Source organism: Centruroides sculpturatus, unplaced genomic scaffold, assembly GCF_000671375.1.
Source record: "Centruroides sculpturatus isolate CEXI.00-Female unplaced genomic scaffold, Cexi_2.0 scaffold5, whole genome shotgun sequence".
In the NCBI taxonomy this organism is placed as follows: Eukaryota; Metazoa; Arthropoda; class Arachnida; order Scorpiones; family Buthidae; genus Centruroides; species Centruroides sculpturatus.
This window is the reverse complement of record NW_019384397.1, coordinates 1,266,883-1,279,719: the sequence shown is the minus strand read 5'-3', so window position 1 is coordinate 1,279,719 and position 12,837 is coordinate 1,266,883. Positions and strand designations below refer to the sequence as shown.

Sequence of the window (12,837 nt, the reverse complement as noted above, 5' to 3'; positions counted from 1 at the left end):
GTTTAAAAATACTATATAAATTTTATTTATATCATGCAATCTTTTCTAAGAATATTAAATAAACTTTCTTAATATGATGTCCATTTTTTTACAAATGGAAGAGATCAGTTTTTGTTTATAAGATGACTACAGTGGTAACTCAGGTTACGAACGCCCCAGCATACGAAATTTTCAGGATACGACATGAAATTCGAACATATTTTTGCTCCACGATACGAACAAAAACTCACCATACGACGTTACATTAGTTCGCATTTTTCATTTGTTTTTGTTACTACAGTTATTTTTAATGTATTACTTGGCTTTAATTTGAGTATGTTTTTCGTGTTGGAACGAATTATTTGGTTTTACATGTAATCGTATGGGAAAAGATGATCCACCTTACGACATTTTCATGATACGATCTCAGTTTCGGAACGGATTAATTTCGTATCCTGAGGTACCACTGTACTTCAAATTAACTTCTGAGAACAAACACAAAAGGCTTAATTAAAACTTTCATCCAATAAATTTTATAAAAGTTTAAAGCTAGTTTTTCAAATTAACATAACCTCTTAATTATTCCAATTTTTATTTTAAAAAAATACATATTTTATAAAATGAAAATAATCATAATTTCAGGGAATCAGAATTTATTAAATCTAATTTTTCCTACACAATTGGAAAAATACAAATTACCTCGATCTTTACAGGAAAAATTCTTATATTTTAGTCTATAGAACAGTGTTTTTTTTTAACAAGATTTGCCAGGGGGCTGCCAAATTATTCTACACTTATGCATATTTATGTGAAACGGTTCTCAACCATGGTGGATATAAAAACAAAAAACACAATCGATTGCATGCGGATAGCATTACAAACAATTGAACCAAGAACATTCCGGTGTGTGGAGAAGAATAAAATTTAAGCTGCAACTTTGATCCAGAATCTCATGATTTTCCAATCATCACTAATCATTGACACTTCTCACGAAGACAGACTTAATTCATCCAACTACGATGAGGTAATATAACTTCAGGATTAATGTAAACTCTTTCTCTTTGCAAGTTAGATCTCGAATGAAATGTTCTGTAATACATTTTTGATTTAATTGATTTCATTAAATATTTCAATTTTATTTTAACATGGTCTCATTTTTTATTAAAATCTGAGTCTATGTCAACTCTGCTTACTTGTGATCCTCCCACTCGAAATTCCTCTCAAATGACTACGAGCGCACTTAATGCTTTATCTAGGTTGATGTCAGGAAAAACAAACTTGCAGGGGTCTCTCACAAACTTCTGCTCTTTTATCAATGTCTTAGGAAACCATCCTAAGACTGCAGGCCAGTCCTACCGATTGTGCCACCGATTTAGTAGTAGAGAGACTAACCCAGACTCTCTACTCACGACTACTCATGCTAGCCCCTCACAATAATAATGCCTGAAAATAACAGAAGAATAACATTTTAAAAATAATTTTGGTGTTCTTAAGAAAATAAGACCAAAATTATTTTTAAAATGTTTCAGCTGCATTTCATTATTCTACATTCAGTATACAGGTACCTGTAAACTGAAGATGGTCCAAAATAAGACCAAAAACATTGAAATTTTGTTGTTGTTAAGATAGTAGTTTCTAAATTTTGTGTCATCACTAATCAGTATTACTGTTTTATTCCAAATTTACCATCATCCAATTTATATCAAGTTGTTTTTATTAAAACAGAATAGCAATTTTAAGTTTTACAACAATAATTTTAATACTAAAAATTATATTACATAAACTATATTACTTTTATTTTGTTATTTTCTAAAAATTATTCAAATTGATAAAAACATATCATAAATTTCATTATTTAAAATATTTCATAGTCTACTACAGTAAATATCTCTTTCAAAACCTTTTACTTCCAGTAAAAATAATATTTACTTGCTTGAACAAACATTTTTGTATCTCTATCGAGAACTGCTTCAGGTTCAATAATGTTCTAATATTGGAATGACCAGAGTTCAAGTATTAAGTGCCACTTAGTTCAACCATTCAAATTATTTGATGTAAATTAATTTGGCTATTTATGTCCTACTCCATTATATAGGTCCACCTTCTGCATATTAATATTTTATCCCAGAATTCTCTGAAGATGTCAATATTGTTGAGGATCCTTCTGATACGTATATTGCCATGCATGTGATATAGTGTTGTCGTCTTTATAGTTTATACAGTTCCCCGCTCTGCTTGCTTTGTATATTTCTAATTTTTCCAATTCAATCTCTCTACACACCGGTGTTTAATTAAAATAAAATACTCTACAAACCTCTAACTGGAGTGCTCCTAATTTTAGAATTGCGAACGTTTTCATTGCCCCTCCTGAGCTCTTCTTCAGGCTATAACGAATGGGCCTTTAATATTTAAATAAACATTCGATATGAATCTCTTGCGAATTCTATCATTTGAAATCGTTCCGAAGTTGCGTTGTGCATGCTCTTTACTCATCCCTTTAAACGCTTTTATCCATCAAAATCTCTTCCAAATTCTATCGTATCGCGCATGCTCCATACTCATCTCTTTAAACGCTGTTATCCAGCAAAATCTGCCATGCTATCGATAGGGCCATTTTCCCTCTATAATTATATCGATAGCATGGCAGATTTTGCTAGATAACAGTGTTTAAAGAGATGAGTATGGAGCATGCGCAATACAACGATAGAATTCGGAAGAGATTTTGATGGATAAAGAGCATGCACAACGCAACTTCGGAACGATTTCAAATGATAGAATTCGCAAGAGATTCATATCGAATGTTTATTTGAATATTAAAGGCCCATTCGTTATAGCCTGAAGAAGAGCCCAAGAGGGGTGATGAAAACATTCGCAATTCTAAAATTAGGAGCACTCCAGTTAGAGGTTTGTGGAGTATTTTATTTTATTTTAATTTTTCCAATTCCCTTATATGGTCAGTTTGGAATGATTTCTTTATAAGGGTAGCATTCTCTAGGTCCGCATGCAGTGGTGATATTCAGCGGGTTCGCACAGGTTCGGCCGAACCTGTTGTTAACATTTTCAAAGTTTTCTGAACCCGTTGTTAAACACACATAACATTTCTCAGCGGTTTTGTTTCTTTTAAAAAATATATTAAAATATACATATTATACTCTGTAACACTACTAAACTAGAGCCTTATACCCCGTTCGCCATGGTGCAACCTCCATCGACCGTTTCAATCTCGACTGAAACGAGATTTAATCGCGATCGACTCAAGAGAGTTCTTGAAACTAGGTCCAGTCATACGAGGGATCCCACAATCCCACGCGCGCGAGAAAATACAAGATGGCTGCGGAACACGTGTCGGGCTATCGACAGCGAAATAAAAAAGATATTGTATTTCGAGAAACGATGACATCTGTCTATTATTATAATAATACCTAATGATAAAATAAATGATTTAGAAAAGTTTTTTCTTGAGAAAAAGTCATAGGGAAAGCAGTTAACTCCTTGGGACTCTAGCAATTTTTGATATTAATGTAATTAAACATAAAAAATACTTAAAACTGAAAAAAACGAAAGAAATGCGTTAATTTTGAAGAAAAAGCTTCAAATTTTATTTTCCTTTGTCTCGCCTTTCTGTGAAATCTGACGCTGATGAGTCATTGTTTACACAGCTGGATGACCTTGAACACAGCTGGAGTTGGATTTCCCGGGACATTCTCATAGAAGTCTCGGGAGGCGATGGGTTTATAGTAGGGTGAATACTAGCTGGCCGTATATTTTTAAAAAATTAAAATTTTTATTGCGATTTCCGACCCCCCGACTTAATTAAACTTATATATAATAAAATCTATTAATTAAAAAAATTTAAAAACTATCGGAGGTCGTTTTTGACATCAGAAACTAGCTTTAAATAACTTTACCGAAGTAAAATCCGTGCACTACAACTTTAGAACGATGAATGAAATTTGATATCAAACTCCAATTAAAAAGCAATTAAGTGTGAATCGTGCGTCATTAAAGGTAAATTAAAATCGCGATAAAATTTTTTCACGCGGGAAAAAATTTTTGAAAAAATTTGGAGACTTAAAAAACATTCCAAAAAGCAAAAAAAAAAACAACTTTTAGGGGGACCAAACGCCCGCGTTTTATGTAACGCTATGTAACTTGCCCGAGATATCTCGGGCTTGGGGTTAAGTTAAGGAAAAAGTTTCTGTTAGCGAACCCTTTGTTAAATATTTCGAATATCACCACTGTCCGCATGTATATCTTGATATGATGCATACATTGCCAGTGCTGTTGTGTTGTTACCTCTGTCTATATCATATTTACATTCTTTTAGCCTGTTTTGTAACAGTTTTTTTGTTGATCCTATGTACAACAAGTCTCATTGAAATCTATTATCTTTGATCAGTATTTTGTATACCTCTGGTGCTCTCCTGTTATTTAGCTTGTCTTTATCATTCCTTAGTAGCTCATATATAGTCTGAGCCTTGTGTAAGTTAATCTGATCTCCTTCTCTTCTGCTATTTCTTTATATATGTGATGAAGATTTTTGTTGTATTGGACAATTATGCATTTTGTGTTATTTTCTTGCTCAGTAATCTTGATAGATCCCACTTGTCCTATGTTATTGCAGATTCCTGTGTGTGGAATATGGAGTTTCCAGGCTATCTTACCAATTACTACAGTAAAACCTCATTAACTCAAACTGCATTAACTCAACGCTTTCTACAGGTCCTAGGCACAGTACATATGGTTCCATGTAAACATTAATTAGAAACTGTGAGTTCTTTTAAGTCAAACATTTTTCCCTATGTACCCACCACCTTTTAATAGATTCATGATCTTCATTCTCTCTTACATTTTGTGTAAATACAAAAGATAAAGATAAACTACTCCATACCAAATACAACACCACACCAGTTACAAGGGTTACAAGAGTTCTGATTAAGATAGGGGGGGATCCCCAAAGTGGTCGATAGCAACCTCTTGGGGTCGATAAGAGTTATCCAGGGGTCGATTAATACACGAGGATCGAAAGGGGGTTGATTAATACCAAAGAGGATCAATTAAACTGTCTACGAAAAAATAGAATATTCCAATAAAAATTCAAAATATGGATATGATCAACATTACTGACTACTCTAGTTATAACTTGAATTTTGCCTTAGCCTACGCCGCTTTAAGCATGTGTTACTTTGTTTTCATGCATCTGGAAACTGTACTTGTGTTGCAAACATGTTATGAATGCTGGTAATTCATTATACACAACATACGTTGCACTGTTACACTCTAGTAGAGTTGTCACTTTAAATATTTTATATCTAAATGTAGATATTGTGTCATTTACAGAGAAAATATCATAATATATCAAGAATCATTAATTAATTAATATAGTACAGAAGCATTTGCAAGAAAAAAAGTTACAATTTTTCAAGCTTGAACAATCATAATGGCCTTTCAAGTAAAAATGGAGCTATTTAAATCTTTACTGGCACGATCAGATTTTAAATATTTTTCAAACTTGCTAGTACTAAACGAAAATGAAAAGATTTCCGACCGTAATTTGGAGATATATATTAAACATCTTGATAAATTAAGAGAATACTTTAAAGCACATTTCGAAGACTTGGAGAATATGCATGTTTCCGAATGGTTTGCTAATCCATTTGATGTAAAAAATAGATAATGAAGGTAATGAACCTGGCTTAGAAGATGAACCGATCAAAATATGTGTAGATCTCTAAGCTAAAGCATTGTTTAGAAATAAAAACCTCAGTGAATTTTGGAGCAATAGCAATATTGCCACTAAATATCCCAAGCTCAGAGCAGAAGCCGAACCTTTCTTACTTGCATTCCCAACTTCATACATGGTTGAAGCTGGTTTTAGCCACGCGAATGCAATTTTGACAAAACAGAGGAACAGACTGAACTTGGAAAACCATGGTGATTTGCGACTAAAACTTACCAATTTTCAACCGAATATCAGTAATCTTGCTGCTTCTCTTCAGACACATACATCCCACTAATATCAACTATTTTAATAAAAAGGTATGTTAACATATTTTTAAGATATTCAGTAATAGTCGCAAAATGAAGAGGTTTTTCATCCAATATAACTTGTTTTCAAAGATAATTGTGTATTTTATGTATTATGACATGTACGGATTAAGAACTATAGGCAAATTTCCATCTATCCATAATTTTGCTATTATTTTTTAAGATTATAAATCAGTGGAAAATATCTCCTTTTTCTGTTAATGTTATTGGGTGGATTTTATAAGATATGGGAACTATAAATTCTTTTGTTGGGTTGTTATGCAGGTTTCCTTATCGCTTAACATCAGAAATGCAAAAATGATTTAAGGTTTTTGTTAAATACTTAATCTAGGGGTCGATAAGAAGGCAAATATTCTATAAATGGGTTGACAGGATAAAAAGTTTGGGGACCCCTAGATTAAGACATCCTATAAACAAGGAGGCACCTTAACAATACATTCAAAAGCACCATAAACTATACAATTTTGTAGTTATTCTGTGAACATATCCTTGAGAAATGGTTTGATAAAAAGGTATTTATGGCCTTTGAAAAATTTGAGAAAATTGGGTATTAAGTTTGTTAACTTGAAACTAACTCAAAGTTGGGTTTTTTTTTACCTCTTTATAAACTTCAAATTAACAAGATTTTACTGTATTAACAAACTTATAATTGTAAATTAAAATGTAAAAAAAAACATTATTTTACCTTGAGAAATGAAAGTTTTCTCAAATTTTGACAAAAATTCTAAATATAGTAAATCATCTGAATGCAAAGCTTCTTCTCCAATTACAGCTTTCATAGCTTGAACATCTTTGCCAATTGCATAACAAGCATACTAATATAAAAATAAAATATCCTTTTAATTAATAAGCTTTATTTTAAACTAACCAATAATTAAAAAATATATACCAATTGATTTGAAACATCTGGATGATCTTTTCTTGTCATGTCAGTACCAATGGCAGATTTCATAAGTCGAGATAGAGAAGGTAGCACATTAATGGGTGGATAAATCTAAATTTTAGAAAAAGTACTATTAAGGATATATTATTATATAAATATATCAGTAATATGTAATGATAAAATAAAATATATCTATATGTATATCCATTAATAGCATATAATCATCATCCGTATTAATCAGTTATGTAAGTACAGAAAAACAGTGTTAAAAATTTTGTGGTTTTATATACCAGATTTGTTTACACGTTAAAAATATAAAAAATTCACTAAATTGTTGTATTGTAGATGCCTATTCTATAATTCAAAGATTCCAAATATTTATTTAACATTTTTGATTATATAAAATTCTTCAATTATATATGATCATAGAAATAATCACAAATGATCAATGCTCTGGTGATTATGATAAATCAAAATATGAAATATTTCAACTATTTGCCAGAAATGAATTTCAAGTAAACAAATTTAAAAGTAAACTTTATTTTCATCTCAAGGTGTTTTATCTAATGTGATAATTTATTTACACTGAATACAGATGACCAAGCAATTAAGCAGCATACCATTCTGGAGACCCAGGATTGAATCAGATGTGTTGAAAAACTCCAGAAATTTTTTTAGAATGGTCCCTCTGAATATGCTGGGCTCCATTCCTCACCACCTAGCTGTCCCATTGTGGGCCTGGCCAAACAATAAAAAGCTTGCATAAAAGTCTTAAGTGTCCACAGGACAATGAATTAGTGATATATTTGATTAAAAAAAACTGCTTTATCTCTTTTCTTCACTTATGAAATATTTGAAACATGCACCAAACAATATTTACAACAAAATAGTCTAATAATAAGTGCAACAAGACAAATTCCCTGTAATTCCCTAAAAACACTGTAATTAAATGGCACACAGACTTAAGTCAGTCTTTTCTTTTTTTATTTAAATTATGTCTTTGTTCCAAAATAGTTATGAAGTTTAGTGTACTTTATCTCTACACCTCAGATCCTTTATCTGTGATTACAATTTTATTAATTAAAACAATTTTATTTTACATTAGTTTGTCTTTTGTTCACTTATCGTCTTAAATAGACTTATGTTTTCTTACAATTAAAGAACTGTCTGACAACTCTTTCCTGATTGTCTGATATTTGCTTATTTCATTTCATATTAATTCTTTTTACATCCTTTTCATTTCACAATAATCTAATCACTACTGTCCTTCACTTTAATTTATTTCATATCATTGGTTAATATGTAAATACATACTTTGTAGATCTTTAATTTTATTTAAGGAAGGTAGGTTATGGATTATACTGAAACAAGATTCACATTCTACACTAAAATTAATAGAAAAGCTTGTCCTTATTTATGGTAAGTTTTCAGGTTGAGGTAAACTTGTAAATCAGCATTCACACTATATAATTACATTTATATCTTCATAAACTTTTAATTTTTGTTTTTCGTAAAGTTTATAATATTTTATGTATTACTTATATGTAGATAAATTTAAAAACAAAAGTTGCTATCTATATTTAATATTTTTCAATCAAAAGTAATGGTTACTAATTACATTTTAGATTTTCTGGATAATTTAAAATAAATATTATGCATCAAATCATCTGTTGCAGTAATACAAAAACAATATAGTAAAATATATAGCATACCATCTTAATAATAAATTTAACAGTTACAATATTAATTAGTAAAGTTCTTAAATGTTTTATGCTATAAAATACAAACAAAAGCACAAAATTTGCACCTGTCCTTTCTAATCTACTGCATATAAATATTTCTTTTGATAGTCAAAGCAATAATGTTTTTTATATAGCAGATGCTCCATACTTGCAGAGGCATTCTTCAAAACTGCCAGAATATGGAAACCACAAATATGAAAAGAAATGTATTGTATAAAATGATTGTTTATTTTCTAATCATGTACTTTTTCAAATCCTTTAACTATTTTTCTACAGTTCTTTATTTTATTTCAAACCAAAATATAAAATACAATTTTCACACAATTATTATTTAATTAGCTGTTAACTGTTTTGTAATATTGATCATACAACAATTCCTAGTGACACTATATGCATTCTTTAATTATTCTCTTAAATTTAAAACTCCTCACCTACAATCTTTAAATTATTCAGAGCATTCCTTTTCTTAAATTTTCAAATCTTACTTCAGAAATATCAAATAACTTCAAAAACCATTTATCTTAACTAGTACTTGTAATAAAATGATCAAACAAATGTTTTTCGTAGGTAACAATCTTCAGTGACTGATCTTCAATTCAAATGATTAAAATAAGAAAAAAAGTGGAAAGTATTTAAAGATTAGATTTCTGACAATCTTTGCAACTTTCTCCTCAATGAAAGATTTCTACCACATTTTACTAATATCTGGCTTTGTTTCTTAATGCATCTTATGGTAGATTTATTTATAATAGACAAATGAGCAATCATAATTGCTGATTCTTCTCTCTGTGAATGATTGAAGGTAAAATTAAAATATTAAAAGAATATCACTTTCTTTGGCATTTTTTAAAATATTTTATCACTTGAAGATTTTTGTTTAGATAATGATTTTAAATTGTTAGGATTAAAAATCCATTCATAGAAAACAGTATTGACAATTACAATGTTTACAACATGTTAACATACTCGTGTAAATGGATAGGCTAAAATAATATGAAAAACTACAAGAAAGTACCAACTAGAATAATCTAATAACAGAAAATGCACCACAAGTTCAAAGATAAAAACATTAAAAACCACTTCATTGTCTATCTGATGTTTATTAAATTGATTGATTAATGAATATAAAAACAAAACAAATTTTAGCTTTGCAAATATAAAGTTGTGAATATTATATTCATTCATGCATAAATATAATATTCATTGCAAATGCATTAATAAAGAATGCATAAATAGTTTCTGTGTTGGAGCTCCTATTGTGTAATACCATTAAAAGTTATATAAATAGTTTGAAATAGATTTGAAATTATTGTCATCATGCAGTTTACATTTGTTTTTATCCAGTTTATTGTAATTATTTTATGTACTGCCATTTAAATTATGTGAAAATTATTATTAACTCTTTGTAATGAATAAGCTTAACATTTGCTTCATTTTATATATTTTAGTAAGAAGTATCAACTTCTAATAAATATATGTTTTACTATTTAAATGCAACCTGTAATTGAAAAAGTCAAATTTATGGCTACATTATAGTTTAAATAATGATTTTTGCATTACTAATTAATTTTACAAATATTAATGCCAAACAATTGCCAGATTTTATCAGGCTATATTAATGTTGTTGTTAATAATTAAATATTAAGTAATTTGACCTAGAGGTATGCATTATGCACTAGGTCTTGATAAATTTAATTATTATTATTAAATTAATATTTAATATTTAATTTAGAATGTTCTAAAAAAAAATTGGCCCAAAGCAGGACTCAATCCTGCAACTCCCACTTACTGTGCAGTCGCATTGCCAGTTACACTACCTGAACCTCTGTCTGATCTTTGCTTCCAGAATTATTAAGTTAGATATAACCATATTGGTTACTGATGTTTATATTTGTATGTATGTATGTATATATATATACACCAGGGTAAAGTGATAGCCAGCTGAGTGCCATTGACAGTGAAGGTGTCCCCAGTCAGTGCCGTGAGTAACCAGTATGATTATATCTAAATAGTTTTGGAAGCAAAGATCAAACAGAGGTCTGGGTAGTATAACTGGCAATGTGACCACATAGTAAGCAGGAGTTGTGGAAGTGAGTCCCACTTCAGGCCAATTTTCTTCTTCCAGAAGCTTCTAATTTAAATATGGTTGATATTTATTGAGAGATAGTGCTTAATTCATACCTCTAAACCAAATTACTTAACATTTAATTATTTATAATAGCATTAATACAGCCTGATATAATCCAGCAATTGTTTGGCATTAATATTAAAAGGTTGGGTTAAAAAATGTTTATATTTGTAATCTTACTAAATATGGATATTACAGTAGAGCGTCGATTTTCCGAAAGTCAATCATCCGAAAGAATTCCAGTCGGCAAATTTAAATTTTCGCCAGTGCTGTGGCGCTTCAATCTTTGGTTATGTCTTGAGCTACTCAAATATTTTACGTTTTTGATACTAAATTAACATCTGAAGTATAATTTTTTTATTGTTTTTATATTTTTCAATATATTTATTTTGTTTGCACAAAATACAAAAATAATTTTTAATGATACAATAGTCTTTGTTAGGCTTAACATCGACGAAAATTCAACGCGAAGCGACACGTAACGGAGAGAAATTTCAACATCGGATACGTTAAACTATTTTTTCGTACACAAATCGGTTATCTGAAATATCAGTTATACGAACAACCCCAGTCCCCAATTGATTCGGAAAATCGACGCTCTACTGTATTAAAATAAAATTTTTCAATGAAACTTTCAAAATATAAAAATCATCATCAAATAATAAGCAAATGTACTAAGAAATAGCAATAAATTTTTAAAATAACTAATAAAGGTTACCTGACGATTATGTAACTGTCTATCAACATAGATCTGACCTTCTGTAATATAACCAGTAAGATCAGGAATAGGATGTGTGATATCTGTTAATGGTTAAAATAAATAAATAAATATAACAACACACATTTTAAATATTGCAATTTATACACACACATATATATATATACACATACAAAAAAAAATAAAAATTAACATATATGTTCCTTTTCAAAAGAAAATAATATAAATGGCTATAAAAAATTTACATTTTTTTCTACAGACGCTTGAAATATTTATACCACTTAAATTTGATGGCAGTTTTGACATAATGGTCATTTATAAGCATCAATTTGTATAAAAAGTATAACTTTTTGGACAAAAAAAAAAATACAGGTGCTCCCCTACTTATGCTAGACTCTTGAGAATTTGTCATAAGTTGAAAACCAACCTAGAAAGTACAACTATACACAGAATAACCACATATTGTTAATGTTTGATCCTTCAATGTACTAAATAGAATACATTATGCTCATTTTCCTGCTCACTACTGCTTAGTAGCAAATGTTTCAAATGTGGTTTTTTTCACCTAATGCACTTAGTTATATAACATCAAGTTTAGTTTCCATGGTAATAGAACAATACTTCTTGTATTTATTTCCACTGCTAATTTACTATTACATTGTGGATGCATTTTTGAAGTACTAATTATAAAAGTTTATAAAAATTGCAAAACAATAGTGAAAAAATCATTATTCCAACTTTGATGCTATCTCACAAGTGGCAATGGAAAGTTTGTATTTGTGTGAAAATGAAAAATGATTACAAGTAATAGAAATATATCTACATTATTTATTTATTAAAATTTATTACTGACTAGATTGACATCAACACCACCCCATGAATGGCAAGAGAACTTCAGAATCCAAACAAAATTTAAATTTTAGACTTACAGTCAAATTGTTCATTTGTATAAAATTTCATAAGTTGAATATTCATAAGTAGGGAAGCTCCTGTATAATAAACTTAAAGATCTACAAAATCACATTTAGAACAGTTTTTATTCTTAACATTTTAAATTTTATCAAACATTTCTTGAGTTAGCTGACTGATAAATGAAGATTTTAGGAAAATAATATAAAATATATGACAGAGAAAACAATTTTAATTTTGTTACTAGAAAAAAAGCAATACAAACTTCCTGCACTACTAAATTTATTTGAAGGTAATTAAAAGATATGACTCACTTTATGACAAAATACTATGTGAATTCTAAATTACAAAATTAAATTTTTCTTGTAGATTAAAATTACAAAATTATTTACGTTATAAAAAAAAACTTTAAAATAATTTTAAAGTGTAA

The 12,837-nt window shown here is 29.3% G+C and overlaps 1 protein-coding gene across 1 annotated transcript in view; it reads right to left on the bottom strand.

Moving 5' to 3' along the window:
- The window catches only part of LOC111618475 (V-type proton ATPase subunit B-like), a 35,341-nt gene that overhangs the window by 9,306 nt on the left and 13,198 nt on the right, over positions 1-12,837 (bottom strand). The window contains exons 6-8 of the mRNA XM_023360018.1: positions 11,499-11,581; positions 6,917-7,021; positions 6,713-6,842 (exon numbers count right to left, since the gene is read on the bottom strand). Of these exons, the coding sequence (XP_023215786.1) occupies positions 6,713-6,842; positions 6,917-7,021; positions 11,499-11,581 (318 nt within the window). The remainder of the gene's footprint in view (positions 1-6,712; positions 6,843-6,916; positions 7,022-11,498; positions 11,582-12,837) is intronic.